This window comes from Ursus arctos, unplaced genomic scaffold, assembly GCF_023065955.2.
Source record: "Ursus arctos isolate Adak ecotype North America unplaced genomic scaffold, UrsArc2.0 scaffold_13, whole genome shotgun sequence".
Classification (NCBI taxonomy): domain Eukaryota; kingdom Metazoa; phylum Chordata; class Mammalia; order Carnivora; family Ursidae; genus Ursus; species Ursus arctos.
Window position 1 is genome coordinate 56,225,061 of NW_026622797.1, and position 23,263 is coordinate 56,248,323.

The 23,263-nt window shown below is 35.6% G+C and overlaps 1 protein-coding gene across 2 annotated transcripts in view; it reads right to left on the reverse strand.

Moving 5' to 3' along the window:
* GRIK2 (glutamate ionotropic receptor kainate type subunit 2) overlaps window positions 1-23,263 on the reverse strand; it is a 641,722-nt gene that overhangs the window by 184,724 nt on the left and 433,735 nt on the right. For both annotated transcript variants that reach the window (XM_057311163.1, XM_057311164.1), the window contains exon 11: window positions 14,025-14,231. In XM_057311163.1, the coding sequence (XP_057167146.1) occupies window positions 14,025-14,231 (207 nt within the window). The remainder of the gene's footprint in view (window positions 1-14,024; window positions 14,232-23,263) is intronic.

Sequence of the window (23,263 nt, forward strand, 5' to 3'; positions counted from 1 at the left end):
CCATTAGAGGACATCACAAAGAATATCTTATTTTAGAAGTTTGTTTTCCATTATTCAAACTTACTTTGAAAAGAAACCTCACATTAATTTCATGTGATAGGAAAATTCAATCACAGTTAACAAAGAAATGATATCTATTCTATTGAGAAAATTCATGCTGTGGTTTCCCTTTTTAAAATTTTATTTTTTGTTTAGGACTTTGTTTTGTTTCTGTTTAGATTTGTTTTATGTTCTAAAGCAAATGTCAGTTTGAAAAACCACATTTGTTTATATCTGTTTTCAGTTACATTTATTTTGCTTTTCTGGTAATAATAGATGCAAATCAGTGTTTATTATTTAATAACACACAGATGTTCCACATACCACAGATAAACAAACTTTCCAGCCCACTGCTTCAATAGTGCCACTGTAAATTCACTCTCCGAATCAAATGCAAACTTTCTATTGTTGAACTCAAGTAATTTTAGATTTTAGATCTGCTCATGTGGGTAATTTCTCCCAGAATACCTTGTCCTTAATTTATATTTCTACTTTCATTTTTATATAACACTTTAAGCTATCAAATTCCCAACTCAAGCCCTCCCCAATTCCAATTTTATTTCCTCTGTTCATTTATGAAGATTTTGACAAGCTACTTTCTAGGTTTTTCAAAAAATTTTATTATTATTTTTTTAAGGTTTATTTATTTATTTTAGAAAGAGAGAGAGCATGTGTGCACATAAGCATCTGGGGGAGGGACAAAGGGAGAGAGGCTTAAGCAAACGCCAAGCTCAGTTTGTGCGCCACCCCCCAGCGGGGGAAGGGCTCAATCTCACCACCTGAGATCATGATCTGAACAGAAACCAAGAGACCGAAGCTTAACCAACTGTGCCACCCAGGTGCCCCTAAAAGATTTTGTTTTTAAGTAATCTCTACAACCAACGTGGGGCTCAAACTTAAAATCCCAAGATCCAGAGTTGTATGCTCTACCGATTGAGCCAGCCAGGCACTACCCACCCCCCTTTTTTAAGAAGGCTTGCCTAAGGATTAGGGAAAAACTTAAGGAAAAGTTTCAATGCCCGGCAGTGTGAGACTGACTTACCATATACTGTTTTGTATGCGTAGAATGTACAGGAGTGTATAGGAATTTCTCTACATCTATAGGAGTCTCTGTAGTATCAACTTTAGCATTGTACTTCCTCTAACACTTCAAATTATGTTTTTGTACCATATTTTTCTGGTAATATTTATGTCCAAACATTTACTTTACTGATATTTTAAAGTATCTTAAATTCAGGAATCATATGAAGAGCTTAAGTAGTATCCATGAGAGATATTTATTCAGTAATTTATGATATAATAGCAAAATAAAACAATCCCTAGCTCTGTTTTTTTTTGGCTATAAATTACAGTTAAAGAACAAATTAGCAAAAGATTGTAAGTAGGGAATAAATTCTTTTAAAAATCTTAAGACTATTGGGGTGCCTGGCTGGCTCAGTCAGTTAAGTGTCTAACTCTTGATTTCGGTCATGATCTCAGGGTTCTGGGATCGAGTTCCATGTCAGGCTCTGTGCTGAGCATGGAGCCTGCTTGAGATTCTCTCTCTCAGCCCCTCTCCCACCCCTTGCTCTCTCTTTCAAAAAATAAATAAATAAGTAAAATTTAAAATCTTGTGAGTACGTGATAAAGAAAAAAAGTTAAAAAACCAAGTATTTCTAAACATAACCTCAATGTTACTATGCAATCACATAGTAGGAAAAATTCTTTTTACACTAATATTAAAAGAAATATAACACTTATCATGTCTTATTTCCTTTTTTAAAAAAATATAATCAATATTTTTAAGAGATATTATTAATGCTATAGTTAACAGTGTCTTTCTCAGAATAAGCATTCAACAAATGGTTGTTGAGTATCAATTGTGGGATAATTTCCAATGAATCATCATCTCTTATTTGGTGCAAATCAGAATTATACTGGTCTGTGATAGCTTACTTCTGTATTAACTCTCTCATCTTTGCCTCTGAGTTATCTGACAGCACATTTTGACTATGACAGCTTGCTGTTAAAATATGCTTTGAGAAAAAAGTTCCGTCAGAAAGAATGCATTAGCCCTTTTTAACATGTCATGTACTTTTCCTAATTCCTTGCCTCTAATATCTGAGATAATAGTCACTGGATTTCTCATTAAAAGTAAAAACCACTTGCTTTCCAAAGTACTATTTTTTTTTTACAAAGAAATGAAAATTATTAACAAATATGTTGTAGCTTAGAGAATTTGAGGTCTATCTTTCATGAAGGGAGCAGAAGAATCGAGACTTTTACTTAAGCTGAAGTCCAACCCATGTGGCCTTAATGAACAAATTGCAGGGGGACAAAAGAGCTAAATTTGAAAGACAAAAACCTTAGACTTTTAAATATATATATATATATATATCTTCATGAGCTCCAGTTAAGGAAGAATTTTTCCAACAAGGCACAAAAATATCAAAAGCCATAAGGAAAATTAATAAATTTGAGAAACTCAAACTTTAAAACTTTAATACCGGGGCGCCTGGGTGGCACAGCGGTTAAGCGTCTGCCTTCGGCTCAGGGCGTGATCCCGGCGTTATGGGATCGAGCCCCACATCAGGCTCCTCCGCTAGGAGCCTGCTTCTTCCTCTCCCACTCCCCCTGCTTGTGTTCCCTCTCTCACTGGCTGTCTCTATGTCTGTCGAATAAATAAATAAAATCTTTAAAAAAATAAAAATAAAAAAATAAAACTTTAATACCAAAACACACACACACACTTTAAACAAATTAAAAAAGAAGATCCTAAGTGGGATAAATATTTGCATATTAATATTCAGAAAATATAACAAATTACTATGTATCAGTCATAAAAATCAAAGAAAGTAAATGGGAAATTCTGAGGGTAAACTAATATATAAATGTAGGGGGAGGAGAAAGAGGCTACAGTCAGGGAATTGCAAATTAAAGCAATGAGATTTCATTTGCATGCAGATTAACCAAATTAAGATAGTGAGAACTTGAAGTTAGTGATTTTGCAGACGAACAGAAACTTTATACTATTATTGGTGGAAATGTAAATTAATAAAATAATTTGGAGAACAATATTTTCAATATCTTATGAAATTGGAAATATATATGAACTCTGAACAATTCCTTTCTCAGTACACCCCTTAGAGAAGCTCTTACATAGGTGCTCTAGGAGACAAGACAAGATAGGATCTTCCTAACAACATTGGTTTTTGTTAACATAACACTGGAATTAACTTGAGTGCCTCTCAGTAGAAGACTAGCTAAACAAAGGAGGCATATTCCTATTATAGAGTACTACTGAGCGATTTACATAAAATGGACCAGAAAAATACCAAATTTAAGATAGCGGTTACATGTGGAGAGGGATGAGGGAAATGTAATTCGATCTTTTGTGCTTGACTTAGAAGATTACTAATTTGAGAAACTTTATGGTGACTAAGGGACTTCAACATGGTCTGCAATGTCTTTCGTTAAAAGGGAGAAACTTGAAACAAAGGAAACATGTTAGCAGTTGTCACTTTTGGGTCATGGGGAATTATAAGTAAATTTGCATGTTTATTTTTTAGTTCTTTTTACTAAAATTTAAAAAATATAGTGATCATAATATTACTACTCTTCAATGTTTTTAACTGAAAACACTAGAAGGCTTCCACTAGAGTGCAAAATTGAGACAACATACTATCAAAATTCAAAGCTACAGTGCAAGTCAATTCCCATCTATTTGAAACTGTTTTTGATTTAGCCTTTCCATTCTTGTGATAATACCTGGAGCCTTTTTAAGTTCCCTGAAAAACAAATATTTGATTTCCTCCCTAGAATATAATAAAAGAGCAATCAGGAGGCAAAAGCAAAGTATAGCGAGGTCCTGTTAGGCTCATTTATGAATCATAAAAGGCTTGATAATGTTAAATACCAATTGCAATGCTAAGACAGCATGCTGGGAAGCATTCATGCAGCTGGAAATCCATAGCATCACGGGTCTTCTTCAGAATAATAAAAAATAAGAGTGAATTAGATCCCAATAGACTTCCCACTTTGCCATAGTTGTTTTATAAACTGAAACAGAATTCCTGTCTCACTGTTTTTTTTTTAAAGAAATCTGTCAAATGATCAAGCTTTTGTTTGTTTGTTTTTAAGATTTCAACAGCACTTGAAGCTATAAAAAGGAGCCTCATTAAAAAGAAAAAGCTTTTATTGGCCAATACGCTCTTACCAACCACAAATGGTTAATGATATTAAAATACAAGTCTCTTTAAGCACAGAGAAGTTGTAACCTTTGGAAAATAAGTTGACCTCTCTAAAAGATCTAAGTTTTAAATGTTATTTAAAAAAAAATACACTTCTAATAGACTAGTACTTTAATCTATATAATTCTTTTTTTAAAGATTTTTATTTATTTGAGAGAGAATGAGAGAGAGGGAGGAGGGGCAGAGGGAGACAGAAAGAGAGAGAGAAACTCAAGCAGACTCCCTACTGAGTGCAGAGACCCACATGGGGCTCCAACTCACATCCCTAAGATCAGGACCTCAGCAGAAACCAAGAGTCGGTCATTCAACTAACTGCGCCACCCAGGCGCCCCTGATTTACACAAATCTGATGAGGTAAAGGGACCGTGAATACGGTTTTAAGAACCTCTCATTTTTTAGTTGTAATTATAAAAAATAGATAGCATCCAAATTCCTAAATTTGCCCAGGTAAGAAGTAACTGTGGATTTGTGGACATAATATTCCCTCACACAGTTTATTTGCATTATGACACTAGGTCCGAAAAGGCCCAGACGATCACTGGTTTAAGAGTGTGCTGAAATTTGCCGCCAGCTGGGGCGTATTCTGCTGGAAAGATGAAAAATCAAAGAATTTCAAAAACAAGGAGTGTCTGTGATCTCTGGCCTATTTTTAATCTGCACGTACAGAGACTGCATATTGCTGTATTAACTTCTGTATGGATGTTTACAGGTATAAATTTTCCTGAAGTTTTCCACTGCCAAGGCAAACATCACCAGAGATTTGGAAGTACTTTAACTGCCCTTGTCTCTTTTAAGTAGTCCCATAATAATATGTGCTGTGAGCTTATTGCAGCTTAGGTATTTTCCCTCATGCTTATGAATAACACTAGTTGGCTTTATGAATAACATACTCACAACAGTAGTCTCATGAGCCCATAAATGAGTTATTAGCCATAAAGAATACACAACCCAAAACTACAAGTAAAATTTATGTCTAGCTTAATACAATGGTTGCTTTAGCAAGTTTCTGTGTTCTCTACTGTCAGGCTCTGATAGAGTAGGCAGTTAGTTAGACATGAGCTGGAGGCAAGGGGCGGGGGTGGGGGGGTGATAAATAGGTTACACATTAGAAACGTGAGGGCACAATACCCCCACTTTGTGGCTTTCAACCTCCTGGCTTAGTAGCTTCCAATACCCTGGGGTGGACTGCCCAAGAGCCACAGGTGCAGAACACGTGTTCTGCTCTTCAACCTCTGCCCCCAGGTAACCTATAGCTTCATTATAATATCTTTACATTGGGGTTTCAACCCCTTCCCTCCAGGGAGGAAAGACGGCCATGACAGTTTGGAAAAGAGCCTTGTAGGGCCTAAAACTACCCCTCCTGACCAGGAGGTAGGAGAAGTCTCTTAGATGATTGGAAACAACCTCAGTCAGAGACACCCCCAGCTATGACCCCTAACCTATGCAAACGTGAAAACAAAAGACACTCCTAACCCCTGCCCCCATCCCTGTGTACTTGCCACCTCCAGGCCTGCCCACTCTCTCATCTTGATTACGTACTGCCCTTAATAAACTGCTTTGTGCTTGCTACCTTCCTTCTTGGCTATATTTATTCGAGCGCGGGTCCTCAGGTAAATCTTTTGTGGGGAATCCAAGAACTGAGACTCCCATTCACACAACACAGACTCTGCCACCTGGAATACCTCAATAGCTAACTTTGGCTTAAGACGGAAAAACTTTATAAAATATTTCATAAAATATTATATAAAAATAAAATATTTCATAAAATATTGTATAAAAAGTTATGATGCTTTAATTTCAAAAGGAAAGGAAGTTACTGTGTATTTCTTTACTTGGTCCTTGAATAGAAACTTTCATTGGGGCCTTCAGAAGATATGTAGCATTTTCTCTAAGGAGAGTGGTGCTTGAGTTTAACATTTGTTGTAGAACACTGTCGAATATGTGTCATTCTTTCAATAAATATTCTTTAATGCTGAACACTTTCTGCAATTGTATTATTTGTGTCTCCCGATTATTTTCAGTATATTTGAAGCAAATGAATACTACCAAGTATACAGCATAATACTGAGGACCACAGATGCAGTGAACTGATAAAGTGAAATAGTGTCTTGATTTAGATTTTAATTAGTCTGATGGCTCACAAAAAATATCAACCTTATAGCTGCCCAATAAATTTAAAATAGAATGGCCCATGGCACCAATCATCATAAAAACCCAATAGATAGCCTGATGGGAAGACCCAAAAAAGCAGGTCACCTATACAAAGGGGAAACTGCCTAGATTGCCCCTCTACTTCCTCTGTAGTAGGACATATGCTATTAACATTTGTTTTTTGAAATTTACCAAATCATTTGTTTCTGAGTAATTTTTATTTTAAAAATGTATTTAAGAAGTGCCAGATTGAGATTTTAGAAGATTTAAGCAAGGACATTATAGCTCTTCACTTTCAGTTTTAATAGAATTCAAATTTGACACATTACCAAACCATAAAATAAATACAGGAGGTCCAAACATGTTTTGATTTTACCTATAGTGATTACTTTGATTTAAAAAATATATATATTAAATATAATTAAATAGTAATTAAATAGTAATTTTTTAAATTGGGTGTCTCTACTTTGCTGGTATCCTAAATATCATCCCCCCCCATTTATCTTGCCTATTACCAGTTTTACACTGAAGTTGACTTTCTATTAATTCTTCCCTATGTTTAATTCTAATATATAACCACCAAGACATAGATCATTTAGGTAGAAAAATAATGAGATATTTGAAGACCAAAGGTTCCAATTAATAAACAGTTTTACTATTAAAATTTAATGCCAATATTATTGACTCTAATTCAAAATTACTATCAACAGCAACCCTAATCCGTACATTTTTCACACTGTGATAGTGTCTACATGTTTTATTTTTTAGTCCTCAACAAGAATACTCATTAGCAATATAGTAGAAAGAATAAGTAAGAAGACACAAATTTTGTACTTAATCTGTCTGTATTGCTTATCTACTATATGGCAGGCACTGCATTAGGGAATTTATATATATCTTCCTAATTATGAATATGATATTATCTCTATTTTAGTTTTGAGAACACTCAGGTTCAAAGAGTTTAAGGCAATGTGCCCAAGGCATAAAACTACATAGCAGAAAATTAGGATTTGAACCCACATCTGCCTTAACAGGGACTTACCAGTACGCCATGTTGTGCAGCCTTACTGTGGAGGTAGTGAAAGAGGAAGTTGTTTTCAGGGGGAAGGCTTGTCACTTTTTAAGGACTAACTGCCTCAGGGAACCACGTTCTCCTAATATCTTTCTTGTATCTTCATGTTACATCACCAAGGAATCATCTCTCATTAGATCATAATAAGTTTGAGAGATACCAAGCCCTGTACATTGAGGGTCTTCACGAAAAGGAGAAATGGAGAAGGTGGTTAAAACCCTCTTAACTTTGTTACTAAATAACAAAGACTTGCAACTGTAAGGGCACATACAAATTAAACACAGGAGGCTCAATTCTCACTGTTGAAAATAAAGGAAGAAATCCCCTCCTTTCTTAGAACACTTACTTTAGAAAACTTTTAAGTCCTTTTTCTTTTTGAAATATATATAAATCTTTAGAAGTTAATTAAGGCTCTTGCCAGCTTTATGATCCAGGAATGCCTTTCCCAAGGATCTGGGAAGTATCTTTTTTGAAATGCAATCACCATGGAAGATAATACCCTATTTCCAAATTTTTGTGGGAGAGGAGGAGCCTAACTTAGGTGGGTGGGAGCCTAAAGCCCACCTTTCTCATAAAGACTTGAGAAAGTTTATTTTTCTTTTAGATAAAACCAATTAGCTAACACAGATGGTCACCCTAGTTTCCAAATGAATTTAGGAGGAACTATATGTGATAAATGGTGCTTTCAAGACTTCTTACTTGAGGACTAGGTATTGTTTATCTTGAGAACATGTATGCAATGGGTTGTGCCTTCTTGGCTATAAAAAAAAAAAGGTGAGACTTCTTTCTATCTTTCTAATGTCTTAGTGAATTGCCTGTGGTGTGCATCTCATTCTGGTTTAATGCCTATTCATTAATAAAATTATTTTATTTTGCATCTACCTTTACGGAAAGGTTTTCTGGGTTGGAAAGAAATTTTATTTTTAGTTTTATTTCCCTGTCACAACACTTATGTAAATATAGCCTCTTGATGGCTCTCTCCCTTCTACTTAACCGAGTAAAACTTAAAAAAACTAGAAAATGGACTGGCACATAGTTCGTATAAAAGAAATATTAGTTGCCTCTACACCCAAATTCATCTAAAAATAAGTAGCATAATTTAGATGGGGCTGACTCCGTCCCATAGTTCCATGTATGGACACATGAGCCAGGTCTGGCTATTCCAACTACCACATCCCCAGTCTTGGCCTTTTAGATTAGTTCAGAGAATGAGCACCTTGTTCAAGCTGATCCAATTGATAACCCTCCCATCCTACTCCAAACCCCCACCATGGATTTTGCTGAAACTTTGGCAAAAGAAGACCTCTATCTCTTTCAAAAGGAGGGGTCTAAGAACCAGATAAGCCCAGAGTAGAGTTTCTTTCTTCAGCATGACTGATACTGGGGCCAAATAATTATTTGAGTGTGTGTGAGGGGCTATCTTGCACATTGTTTAGAGGTTAGCACCACTAGCCTCTACCCTTAGACGGCAGCACCAGCACCTCCCCCACCTCCTTAAGACAATAAAAAATGTCTTTCAACATTGCCAAATGTCTCTTGGGAAAAAACAAAAAATAAAAAACCTCCCCGAGGTTGATAACCATTGGCCTAGAGCCACCATGGTTCACCTTGGTCACCATATGGAAAGATGGTACTTAACAATAAAACCTACAGAGAGGAGAGTAAAGCCAAGAGATAACAAGGCAGCAAGAGAGGTCAGTCATTAATGACATACTTTAAGATCCTGGAGCCAACTACACTTGAAATGAGAACCACCATTGGACTTTTTTAGTATTATGGGGCTTTTAAAAAAGTATATCTGTGTAAGCTATTTTTAGCCATGTTTCTGACACTTGCACCTGAAATAGTTCTGACTGATTGTATAACTACCATATAACTTACATACAAATAAGTATGACAGACATTAAGCTGGTAATTAAAGTGTGACAGGTGTTATGCAAGAAGAGTAGTGTGAAAACTCATAGCAGGTGGGATTTCTGGGGTTGGGGGGGAAGCATCACTGGGGAAGTGTTTCTGAAGGTAAATTGAAGTAATTCAGATGAAGTGATTGAGGTGGAGGTTGAGGAGAGGGGTGCACAGAGAATTAGCCTGGATGCAAAAAAGAATAAGACTGAAAAAGTCCACATGCGTTTGGCTGGAGAGGGCAAAATAGATGAAAATATAGAAAGGTGTGCCAATTAAAGCCTCAGTAGAAAACAGATGGAACACTCAAATGATAATAGCTGAGCAGGATTTATTTACAAAGGAACTAGTTAATTACACAAGTCTGGGTGGAGGGTAGGACACCAGGACACTGATTCTCAAATTTCAGAGACTATCAGAATCACCATTGAGGTTTGTTAAAAGAAAGAATGCCAGTCTCCACCCCAGAGTTTTAGATCTAGTAGTTCCAGCGTGAAGCCTGAAAATCTGCATATCTAGCAAGTTTGAAACTGATACTGATTCTGCAGGTCTGTGGAACACACTTCAAGGACCACTGGTGTCAGAAAATTTTAAGAGATAGTGCAGGAACCCAAGGCTAATAGCAGCTAAACTGTAACCACCCCTAAGATCTGAAGAAACAAAACTATGTAGGGTGTAAATTGGAACCGAGAACAGGAGAGAGATTTGTGTACAGTAGGCATCATAATGAGAAACAGAATCCCTTGTGAGGATGCAGCCAGCTCAAGGCAACATCTCAGGGAGTGAGGAGGGAAATAAATATTCTGACCTCACTCTCTTCCTTCGCTTGGTTCTCTTGCTGGGAGCCCTGTTGATTTATTCCATGTAAGACAACCTTGCAATATAAAAAGAATGGTGGAGATTGATCTGAAGGGTAAAAAGATTTCCCTAACAGATAAACAATGACTAAATATGGAAGGGTTTATAAATATATAGTTGGTCCTATACCCTTTGAACAATGGAAACTACTGAAAGATTTTATGCAAGAGAAGGGCATGATCAGAGTTTCCTGTTTCAGAAGAAAACTCCGATCATGCCCTTCTCTTGCATAAAATCTTTCAGAACTATGGACTATGAGAAACAAACTGAGGGCTACAGAGGGGAGGGGGGTGGGGGAATGGGATAGGCTGGTGATGGGTAGTAAGGAGGGCACATATTGCATGGTGCACTGGGTGTTATACACAACTAATGAATCATCGAGCCTTACATCGAAAACCGGGGATGTACTGTATGGTGACTAACATAATATAATAAAAAATCATTATAAAAAAAAACAAATAAAAAATAAAATCTTTCAGAAATACACACACACACACACACACACACACACACACACACACATACACAGAGATAATGGATTAGAAAGGAAAGGACCTCATATTGGGGTATTATTCCAGATGACAGTTGAGATGGAGATAAGTAGGCAGGTTTTGAAATTACTTAAGGAGCACACTCAATAAAACACAGTGGAGTGAGAAATAATTAAAAAATGACTATTAAAAAAATGACTACTAAATTTTGGCTTGGGAAACCTATTGAATCATTACTAAATGTACTGATACAGGAAACTCTTCAGAAAGGAAAGTTTCGAAAAAGAGAAATAATAAATTTAGTCTGGAATATGCTACCTTTGAGATGCTTATGAAACATTTAAGCAACAAATATAACAGAGGTGGGTTGATAATATGGGCCTAAGGCTCAGGGGCGCCTGGGTGGCACAGCGGTTAAGCGTCTGCCTTCGGCTCAGGGCGTGATCCTGACGTTCTGGGATCAAGCCCCACATCAGGCTCCTCCGCTATGAGCCTGCTTCTTCCTCTCCCACTCCCCCTGCTTGTGTTTCCTCTCTCGCTGGCTGTCTCTATCTGTCAAATAAATAAATAAAATCTTAAAAAAAAAATATATGGGTCTAAGGCTCAGGGCTGAAGATACAGAATGATGAAATTTCAGTAGGAGAATGGTAATCAAGCTATGAGACAGGGCAAGCTTATCCAAGGAGAGCAAGAAGTTTAGGGTATTTATCTAGTTATAAGTAAAAGTTACTACTTTGTGTTGAAATTAGCATATTCAAAATATGCAAACTGGGTTGAGGTTGTACAAAGAAAAATATATTGACTGTAATCATCATTCTATTTAATACGACTTGTGCTAAATATTAAAAACCAAGGCTAGGTCAGCGCTTGGCACCAAGAAAGGGGATACTAGTAAGGGAAAAATGGAAGGTGAAGTGACAGATTTGGCACCTAGAAGAATAAAATGATTCAGTAACTTGAAGCCCTCATCAGTGGTCTCAACTCAATACCACAGGTAATTTTCTTGAGAAACAAATAGTAACTGATAATATTCCCCTTACTATTCCCTCATCTTTTATGCCATAGATCTAAATCATTATTTCCCAAGCTACATTTTCTACTTTTAATTTCCTTGAAGAAATATAGATAGGAAATCTAAAAGAAACAAATTCTAGAAAACTAAAACCTTCAATTCATTTTGAATCTCAAAAGCTTAATTAAAAGACCATTAATTGAGCACCTATGACAAATATATACATAAAGACACTGGTGATGTAAAACTCCTGTGTTCTGACTCAAATAAAAACTTCACATAAGCTACTTATGCAAAGGTCTGATAGTGGATATCCATTGTATTGATCTGTGCAGCATCTTTTCTACTTTCCTCAGGTATAAAAATCCTGATTTTCCTTTAAAAACCCACAGTTCCTCATATCTAAATCTATGTGGTTTTAAAAGAGGTTGACCCGTTGGCCCCATTCCTAGCTTCCTGAATGAATATATATGCTCCCAAGCTATCCAGTGAGAATAGCACCTCCTTCCGAATAGGATAATTGGTTCAGGATTTAGTTTATGACCTACCTCAGGCCAATGAAAACAAATCTGGGGTCTCTTGATGAAATTATAGGGTCCAGGTGTTTTACTTCTACCTGGATGTTCGATGTAGAACTATTGGTGGCAACTGCCACCTGTTGAGAGGCACGTGTCCAAGAGCAAAGCAAATACAAGGAAGCAAAGACTAAACGGAGGCAAAATATCAGAAAAACTAAATGTTGATACTCTAAATCCAGCCACACTACCTCTGGACTTTTCAAAGGTGCCAACCAACGAGTTAACGTTTTTGCTTAAGCTAGCCTGAATTAAATTTTTGATGGTTACCACTATATTAATAGAAGTGAATATAAAGTTTAAGGTGTTAGATTTGATTCCAAATCATATATATTGTCATCATCTTTAATGGATTTTACAAAGTTAAAATGTAAATGGACCATTTAAGCAGAATTTTTTAGGAATAATTGATCGAGTCTAGAACTTTGGGACCTTATTGAGTAAATTTCAGATCATTAAAAGAAGTATGTTGAAGATTTAAAGAAAAATAAATTTTAAAAATGATTGTTTGTGTTATTATTCTGCTTCTAACCAAAGCCTAACATCTCCTTATTGATAGAGATGATAGATATAGATGATAGATAGATAGATGATATATAGATAGATAGATGATAGATAGATGATAGATAGATATATACATACATACATATATATAGATATATTCAGATGTCCCTTATTCCCTTATTCTTGATAATAAACTTTATAATTAATAAAATAATTATAATTAATAGCAAGGAAGTATTTTCAAAATGTTGCAAAAACTGCCTGTATTTGCTACTTCCATTAGTAAGAACTTTTATTTAGGGTACAGTTCACATTGTATTTTAAAGGAAAATTTATTTTGTTATTTTGTAGAATATTTAGCAATAATTGCATACCTTAATTATATGGAAAACGTCAAAATAAACTTAAATGTTCCAAAACACAAAACCAAATGCAATGCTATTTTTTTAAAAATGAGAGCATATTTCAAAGTGATGAATTAATTGACAGTACTGAGAAATAATGAAATAATGCTTTCATTGTAAATGACAATTATCAATTATAAAATTATAAATTATGAAATAATGCCAAAGAAGGAATGCCTGGCTTATTCAACTAAATAAATACATAAAATCTCTATCCTCCTGCTTCAATATGCTTAATATACTTGCTTTATTTTTATTCAGTATCATATTCTATACTTTATAGATTTCTTTCATCTCTATTTTAAAGATAAGAACTATCCTATCCTCTAAAGATAAGAAGTATAAAAAATAAAAAAGTAAAAAGTAAAGATAAGAAGTATCCTATCCTAGTCTAGGAAATTTTTATCATGAAATTTAGAGTTTGCATTACTCATTCTTTCTGTCAATTATGAAGTTAGCATTATAAAAGTGAAAAAGAAATAAATTGTTGGGCACCCATATTATAATTTGCAAATTAGGACTAAGTATTTAAAGATATTAATTCACTAAATACTAGTTAATTTAAAACAGACAACTCTTTCTAATAAAACTATAAATCCCTCTTAGATTCTTTAGTATTTAAGGGCAAAAGTAATATATATTTCCAATAGAATTATTTAAGGAAATACATACTTGAAATATATTATTGCTCTTTGTCATTAACCCATGACCATCAAAAAAATTTTTTAAAGTAAATCTTTTAAGCAGTCTACCAGAGATAATGATAATAATGAGAAAAGAGACTTACGTGATCAATCAGTTCACGGACCATTCCATTCCATTGTCCATTGGCATCATCCTGAGCTCCATATTTCCCATCCTCCACAAGTCTAATTTCATATGTAAAGCCAAGGATTGTAGATAACTCTCTCAGCAGGTCAATGCAATAGCCCTCAAATCGATCATTCCCGTAGAGAGGCTTGTCAGATTTCTTAAACAGGACATAGGGTTCTTCCTGGAAACAGTAAACATGAAGGTAGGAAGGATTAGTTAATCATGAAACTATGACAATTATAGCTTTCCTTACAAGACAGAATATTTCACATTAATTTAGAACAACAGTCAATTTTTTCTGCTAATTGTAATTAATATAGAGTGAAAGCCTAAGAAGGCAGACTACTTTGGGAATATATGTGCTTCAAAAGAGAATATTTAGTTATAATAATTTCACCATGACTATATAATAAAAATATGATGCTATTTATCTTATATCACATGTAAGAAATAATATATAATGTGATATATGCTATAAAATACATAATCCATAACATAATTTCACATGATTACAGCATCCCAATTTGAATCATATCACTTATTCAATATCAGCTGTGCTATTTCAGTGGCATGTATTGATGAAAGAATGAAAAAAACTCACTGCCTAATTGCCTACTATGTGCTAAAAATGGGAGTAGGGACTTTCATATATTACCACATTTTGTCCTAACAAATATGAAAATTATAACTACTGTATTTATAGGAAAAAAATAGTAAATTACTTTGGAATTAGAAAAAGAAACATTTATCAAGTGTTACGCATTCATCCAACATTTAATGGAGCACCTACTATGAGCCAGATATAAAAGAGAAATTTCTGAGTCAAAAGTCATGATATAGATGAAGAAATCAATAATAAATGCTTAAGCAAATAGAACACATAACTTCTGATGCTGCTAAATGGCATAAAAGCATAAAATAGGGCAATAGGATACTAAACAATTTCAAGATAAGAGAGGACAAGACAAAATTGAGTAATATGCCTGGAAGTCCTTACGGAGGAGATGAGAGATGAGGTAGAAACTAAAAGATGAGAAAGAGCTTAGGCATTTGAAAATCTGAAAGAAGAGCATTTCAGGTCAAGGACACAGCAAGTAAAAGCCCTGAGGCCAATATGATACTGAAGTGTTCCAGAAAGAGGACTACTGCCATCAGCGTGACTGAAGTCACATCCGGGAAGTGAGGGAATCAGTTGAATAAGGTCAGAATGAAGAGAGAGTGTCAGGCTCTACACAACAAACGCTGTTAAAAATTCGTATGTTTAATTAAGTACTAAGAGAATCCATCCAGTAGCATATTTTTGTGGTGCAGGTGGAACATGGTACCCTGTGAATAAACCAGAATGCACTTGGCTCTACGGCTTACTATCTGACCATGGGTAAAGCCTCTGGAAGGTGCTTTCTTAGAGAAAGACACCACAGAGTGGAAAAATTTAGAGGAGGTTGCCATGCCAGTCTGTCTAGAAAGGCGATTACCGTCTTCCCAACCCCTGGAGAACAACAATCATCCATGAGGGTCGTCACACCTAAGGGCATTTTAGATATGATAGTAATGTGTCCTCTTGCTTATACTCATCTCAGAAACAAGACTAACCCCATTTTTCTTCCCACCCTGTTGACCTGGCTTATCCCTCTACTCTTTCCTACACACACTAGCCTGACCAGTTGCCGTTCTTCTGAAGCTCCCCTGCACTGCCACTGTATGCTAAAGAACTCCTACTCAGAGATCAGCACACTGTTCCACACTTTCAACTAATTTTTGGAATGCCCTTTCATCCTTCTGCTTTATTGGACCATATCCCGATAACAGTGCTTCTCCTTCAGCCCTCTTTCATGGAGATTATCTTGTCACCCTCCCATCCCTCAGGCACAAAGGCCCATTTGGTGTCTTCCTTGCCCCTCAGTGCTACCCCCAGATCATTTCTTCCCTCCTTCATGCTTCTGCTCCTCTAAGGCTCATGCCATTTTGCTATACCACACTCTCTCGTTACAGTTGCTGTTATCAAATGAAATCTGAATCAGAAGATGTACTAAGTGGGAAGGGAAGCCTTTGCTTTTCAGATGTTTACCTACCGGATGACAATTTTGCTTTCTTTCCCAACTCTTATCATTATTCTCTATGTATTCAAAATCCACTTACATGAAGCATCCAACATGGTGTCTCAGTCCTTTTACCTTCTCATTGCCAAGTCCTTTCCCTCACTGGAATTTATCCTCCCTCTCCCATGACCACAGCTATACTCTGCAATTGTCAGAAAATAATCTATCTCTATATTAAGATTTCTAAAAGCTCATTCATCTAGCTCATTGTTCAATCACACCCATCCCTACAATTCTTTGGTCCTATAAAGACCTCTAACCCACTGACCCCAACACTTTCCCATTTTCTGTCAACCCCCTTCTAAGCTCACTTCTGACCTCCAAACCTTGTCTGGCCTAGGTCTCATGGTCCATTAGCATAACTTCTATGATGTACACATCTTCAAGTCTTTCACCACTTTTGTGCTGGGGTAGTTGGCCTTACAAAAAACATGCCTTACATGACTTTTTTTTTTACTTTCTCCATGCCTACTCCTGAAGAGCTGAACCATGCTAATTGTTTACACTTAAAATTAATACCCTCATAATACCCTGTTATTATGGCAGGATCTATTTCCAACTCTATGAGATGAACATCTTATCCATTTTTCTTTAACCTCACAACTTCTTACTCTAATACTTAGTTGATTACCTCAGTAAGAAAACAAAAGCAATCACATGCCATGCCCTTACATGTCCACTGCAAACCCCACCAAATTCATCTACCTGTATCCTCTTTCTTAGTCTACTGCTATAGAGGAACTAGAACTCTGCTTATTGGGTCAGTCCTAATAATCATGTTCTGATTCTTGTATTAGTTAAGGTTCCAACACAGGATGCCACTTTGAGCAGAGTAGTGCTCTTCAGCTGAGAAATAAAACCAGTTTAACCCAACTACAGAATGTTTCCATGGAGATAGAAACCATGACCTCCTTTGTCTCCCTTCGTTTGATCTCTTGCTGGGGCTTTCCACTGGTCAAACTGAATCAAAAGACAAGGGATACATGAGTCTATTGGTGTAACCCACACAAATCAGACACCTGGGACAGACAATAGAATGAAAAAAAGAGGAGAATGGATCTGGGGACAAAAAGGATGATACACAGTACATTCCCACTACCTTTCACTTGCTCCAAGTCCTGATTAGCTGAGTTATCTTGTATCTCCTTCATAACCAATCTGTCCCTTTACGTAGAATCATTTTCAAAGTATATATATATATATATATATATATATATATATATATATATATATATATTCCAGTAACCTTCACTGAGTCTCATAACCCCCTTCTGCCACAGCCTAATTTTTCTGTTTCTCCTCGTAGACAACTATCCAGAAAGATTTGTCTACACATGCTCCCTTAATGTTTCAGTTACCTGTCCAACTACTGTAGTGACTTCTAGACTCATTCCACCTTCTAGACTCATTAACACAGCACTAACAACCTCCAATTCGCTGAATCCAAGAAATGTGGCTCTATTCTCTTTTTACTCAGCCTCTCAGCTGCATTTGCACATGAGCTATCACCTCTGCCCCCCCCCACACACACATTTTTTTTAACACTCCCGTCTCTAGCTTGTGCAACAGTGCTCTTCCCTGGCTTTTCCCACCACAATGGGAACTCCTGTCAGAACTCTTTGCTACTTTTTTTCCCTACCTTATTCTAAATGTTGATGATCCTCAGCACTTGGTTATAGCCCCTATCCCTTTTTTCTTTTTAATTTGTCCCTAAATGATCTTACCCACATACATTAAATTCAATAACATCTTTATGCTGATGACTCCAAAATGTATATACCTGACCCAGACCTCTCCTAGTGAGCCTTAGACACATATATCCAGCAGCACTTGTCAGGACCACTTTAAGCTCATTTACTAAAGAGCAACAAAATTATCTTCTTAAAGTATACATTTAATTATATCCCCACCACTACCTCAAACCAACCAATAGATGGCCAATGCATTTAGAATAATATTCAACTTCCTTGCCGTGACCCCTGGAAACTATGTTTTACCACTTGTTTTCACATTGATAATGGCTCCAGAACTCACAAAATTGATCAAGTCAAAAGCTAGGAAATCACTCTACTCTCCATCCTATCCTTTGGAAATCTTGCAAGTTAATCTATCAATACATATCCTGAACCTATCCATTCCCTCCATCTTCCCTGCTTCCATCATGGTTCATGTAAACTTTATTTCCTCTCTGGATTCCTACAGTAGCCTCTTACCTCTACTTTCCATTTCTATGTTCACATAGTCAATTTTCCATAGAAAGTCATAGTGATCTTTTAAAAATTAAATATGATTTTATCATGCATCTGCTTAAAACCTAACAGTGGCTTTTCATTGAAACTTAAAAAAAAGACAAAACTGCTTACCCTGGTGGTCACAGGCCTGCACACTTTCCTCTCTGACCCTAGCTTTTCATTCCTCTCTCACTATATCCCAGACATATTGGTTTTCCTTCTGTTCCTCAAACTTGCCAAGCTCATTCCTGACTTGAGGTCTTTGCCTTGCCTTCCTTGCCCACTGTTTCTGACTGGAAAGATCTTTCCTAAGATCTTCACATGGCTGTTTTATTCTCGTCATTCAGGTCTCTGCTCAAATGTCACTTCTTCGGCAGTAGATATAAATAGTGTGTATGTGTGTGTGTGTGTGTGTGTGTGTGTGTGTGTGTGTGTACTTCCTTCTAAGTTATTGCTTTGTTTGCAAATGTTTTGTTTTCCTCATAGCATTTATTCTAATATGAAGTTTTATTACTTATTTATCTGTTTATTTATTATTATTTAAATTATCTTTCGTGGGGGGTATGTTTCTTTCTTCCCCTGTTATCATAAATCATGAGGGTAAGGGCATTAAAGATTACATTCATCAATATATCTCAGTGCCTATAAAAATGACTGACAACCACACTTAGAAAATGTGCTGAATGAATAAAATATTCATCATGAAGTCTTATATTCTACATTTCCCTCTTCAACTTCATCTTTTCCTTAAATTCTAAATATTCTGTTTTCTTTCAGTTTCTCAAATACAAAGCAATTTTCTGCCTCAGAGCCTTTTAACATATTGTACTATGTGTCGATACTATTCTTCAAATGATGAGCTCCCTTCTTTCCTTTAAGGTTCAAACTAAATGTGAAACCTTTCCTGAACTTATTTAAAGACAGTCCTGTTATTCCCTATCTCAACACTTTATTTCCTCAATTAATTCATTTTTAAGTTATTTTGTTTGTTGGCTTACTTGCTTTTTGTTTGTCTCACTTCCTTGGAATATAACATCTATATTGATTCATTTTTTAACACTGCTTGGCACATAGTAAATGCTAAGTAAATATTAGTGGAATAAATGATTGCTAAATTAGTGAATTCTCTGACTCAACTTTCTCATCTCTAAGCGGATTTAACAATGCTTTTAAAATTGTTTTGAGAACTAAATAAAAGGAACCTAGTAAATATCAGCTTCTTAATGTTATTTTATTACTTTAGCTTCCCAATAATTTTCAATGGACTTTTAATTGACTTTATTTTTTTTTTTATTTTCATTTTTTTAGAGAGGGAGTGGGAGGGGCACAGGGAGAGAGAGGGAGAGAGACAGTGTAGAGCCCAACACGAGGTTCAATCCCACAACCCAAGATCATGACCTGAGCTGAAACCAAGAGTCGGACATTTAACCAACTGCACCATCCAGGTGCCCCAATAGACTTTATTTTTTAGAACAGTTTTAGATTCACAGTAAATTTGAGCGGAAAAGAATTTCCATATAACCCCTGACTCCACACATACCTAAACTCCCACACTATCAACATTCCTCACCAAGGTGATACATTTGTTATTTTTGATAAATCTATATTGACATATCATTTTTAAAAGATTTATTTATGTATTTGAGAGAGAGAGAGAATGTGTGAGCATAGAGGGGCTGAGGGAGAGAAAGAGAGAATCTCAAGCAGACTCCACTACATGTGGAGCCCAAACTGGGGCTAGATCTCACGACCCTGAGATCATGACCTGAGCCAAACCAGAGTCAGTTGCTTTACCAACTGAGCCACCCAGGTGCCCCTACATTGACACATCATTATCACTCAAAGTCTACAGCTTATGTTAGGGTTCGTTCTTGGTGTAGTACTATCTACAGGTTTTGACAGATACATAAGGATACATTGTAGTCCACCATTGAGGTATCATACAGAACAGTTTCAGAGCCCTGAAAGCTCTCTGTCCTCTGTCTATTCATACTTTCCTCCCCTCTAACATCTGATAACCACTGATCTTTTTAATTGTCTCTGTAGTTTTCTCTTTCCCAGAATTCATATAGCTGGATTCAAACAGAATGTAGCCTTTTCATATTAACTTCTTTTACTTAGTAATTACATTTAGGTTTCCTCCATATCGTCTCATGGCTTGATACTTCATTTTGTTTTAGTGCTGAATAGTCCACTGTCTAGATGTACCACCGTTTCTTTATCCATTCACCTATTCACCCACTGAAGTATATCTTGGCTGCTTCCAAGTTTTGTCAATTATGAATAAGGCTATTATAAACACCCATGTGCAGGTTTTCATATAGATAGAAATTTGGTAAAACTCATTTGGAAAAATACCAAGGTATTCCATTGTTAGATCATATGATAAGAGTATGTTTACTTTTGTAAGAAACTACCAAAGTGTCTTCCAAAGTGGCTGTACCATTTTGCAATTCCATCAACAATGAAACCCACCCTCACCAGCTTTTGGTGTTGTCAGTGTTCTGGATTTTGGCCATTCTAATCAGTATGTAGTGATTTTTCATTGTTGCTTTAATTCAAAATTCCCCAAGGACATAAGATGTTGAGCAACTTTTCATATGCTTGAATGGAGTTTTATTAAGACTATTTTACTACTTCAACTATTTTACTAGTTGGACTATTTTATTTACTAGCAGGACTATTTCACTAGCTTCTTTTATTAGTTGTAATTTTTCAGAGAGGCTAGATAATTTTCCCAGGCCGCATAGCTAAGAAGAGATAAAGTTAAAAGCTAAGAAGAGGCAAAGCTAAGAACTCAGGTTTTCTAAATTCCAAAATACACACTTCCCATTATTTTGCTTTCTATACCATAAAAGCATTTGTAGAAAATCTATGTGTGCTGGATTTTGAAATGGAATTAGGTCAAGCACATAGGTATCAGAAATTAATTAATTAATTAATTAACTGTAAATTCACAGCTAGATATTTGGGCTTACCATATGGTAAAGTATGGTAAGAATCCTAATTTTTAAGTATTATGTGATCACATATAAAATTTATTCTCTAGGGGTACAGAGAGTACTACCAATGTGACAGATATGGTTTTCTTCCACCCCTGCAGTTATTATACACTTTTTCTTTTCTACTCTTAGTGGCATGCTAGTCTTTTAAGTTAGATAACACATATCCAAGGATGACAATTTAAATGCCCTTGTTACCTCGGAAGAGGAAGAAGACTTGCAGTTAAACAGATTTCTTTGCTGGGTATTTACATTTCAGGGAGAGTCAGGTGTCTGTTTTTCTGGTTTCCCCACAGAAACTTTTTGAAAACTTTTGAATACATTAACTATAATATTTATCTTATTGAGTAGTAAGTGCTGATATATATATATATATATCATATACATATGATATATATGTATGTATGTATAGTTCAGAAGATATTTCTTGAGCAATTTATATGGCATGATAATTACTTAAATTTGCATCAAAAGCACCAAACATCATCATCACCAGGCACATAGCAGGCTTACAAATAAAATGACTATTGTACTGAATTGAGTGGAAATAGATTGTTCTGTCCAACTGGGGAAGCCAAAGGAACTTGAACTTGAAACAAAACATTATACGACAGGTAAATTCCCCTATGAGGTTTGGGTATGGCAGTAACATATCTTCAGGTTCCTAACCCATGGGCAGAAAGTCAGAGATTTGAGAAGAACATAGCGTATTTCCCTGCAGAAGAGGGGATGGCCTAAGGGAATGGGAATCAAAAAAAGCATGTTGGTAGCCTTACATCGGAAACCGGGGATGTACTGTATGGTGACTAACATAATATAATAAAAAATCATTAAAAAAAAAAAAAAGCATGTTGGTATAATACATTAATCCTATCAAATTCATTCTTTGATTTCATTCAGTTTCTGATTTATAAACAAATGGATGTGTTGGTGTTTTTTTAAGTCACAAGAACTGACCATTTGTCAAGCTCTATACACTAAGTAATAGAACTATCTAATATTTTCCAAGCACCTACTTTGTGCCAGACCCTGTTCTGGGTGCTTTCCTTGGATAAACTTGTTTATTTTTCACTATAATCATGTGAAGTCCCTAATATTATTATTCCTATTTTACAGATGAAGAAACTGAGGGCGAGAGTGCTTTTGCCCAAGGTCAATAGCCAGCATACAACCTAGGGAGTCAGACTATTGGACTATTTACCTCCACACTGTATTTTCCACACTAAATGGCTTCTAGTGATCATTATCAAGTTCCATGTGAATGCATAATTGCACATAGCTCATTAGATAACATAATATATATTGTATGACTTTATTATTTTTTCAATCAACTGGGATTAGCCACTAGGTTAATGCAATGCATGCAAAATAGTAATACATTTACTAATTGAAAAATGCAGTCAAAACAACATTGCAGAAAAGAAGTAAATACACAATCCAAAAAATTCATTTTCTACATCATAAATGATCTCCTTTCCAAGTAAGAACACATTTTTAAGATAAAAGTGCCTCAAGAATTTGTGAAAACAGCATATTTTAAGCCCTACAGATTTACGTAGTAACATATGAGTGTCTAAAAAATGCTATTCCCCGCATTTGCATTATTAAGTCATCATTGTCGCTCTTTAAAATTTTTGTTCCAAAATATTTATGGTATATTTTTCACACAAACTCACTTGAACATTAGGAAAAATATGATGGAATTTAGTGATTACTGAAGTATATTTGAGACATGTGAGGGATTTTGTGCAAAAGGTACAAAAGCAAAGCAAAAATTTTTTGTTTAATTATTATGCTATTTAAATCTCATTAATTCAGCTTTTCCTAGTAACCATTCTACCTTAACTTGATTTTCATCACCTATAAGCTAATAAGAAAACT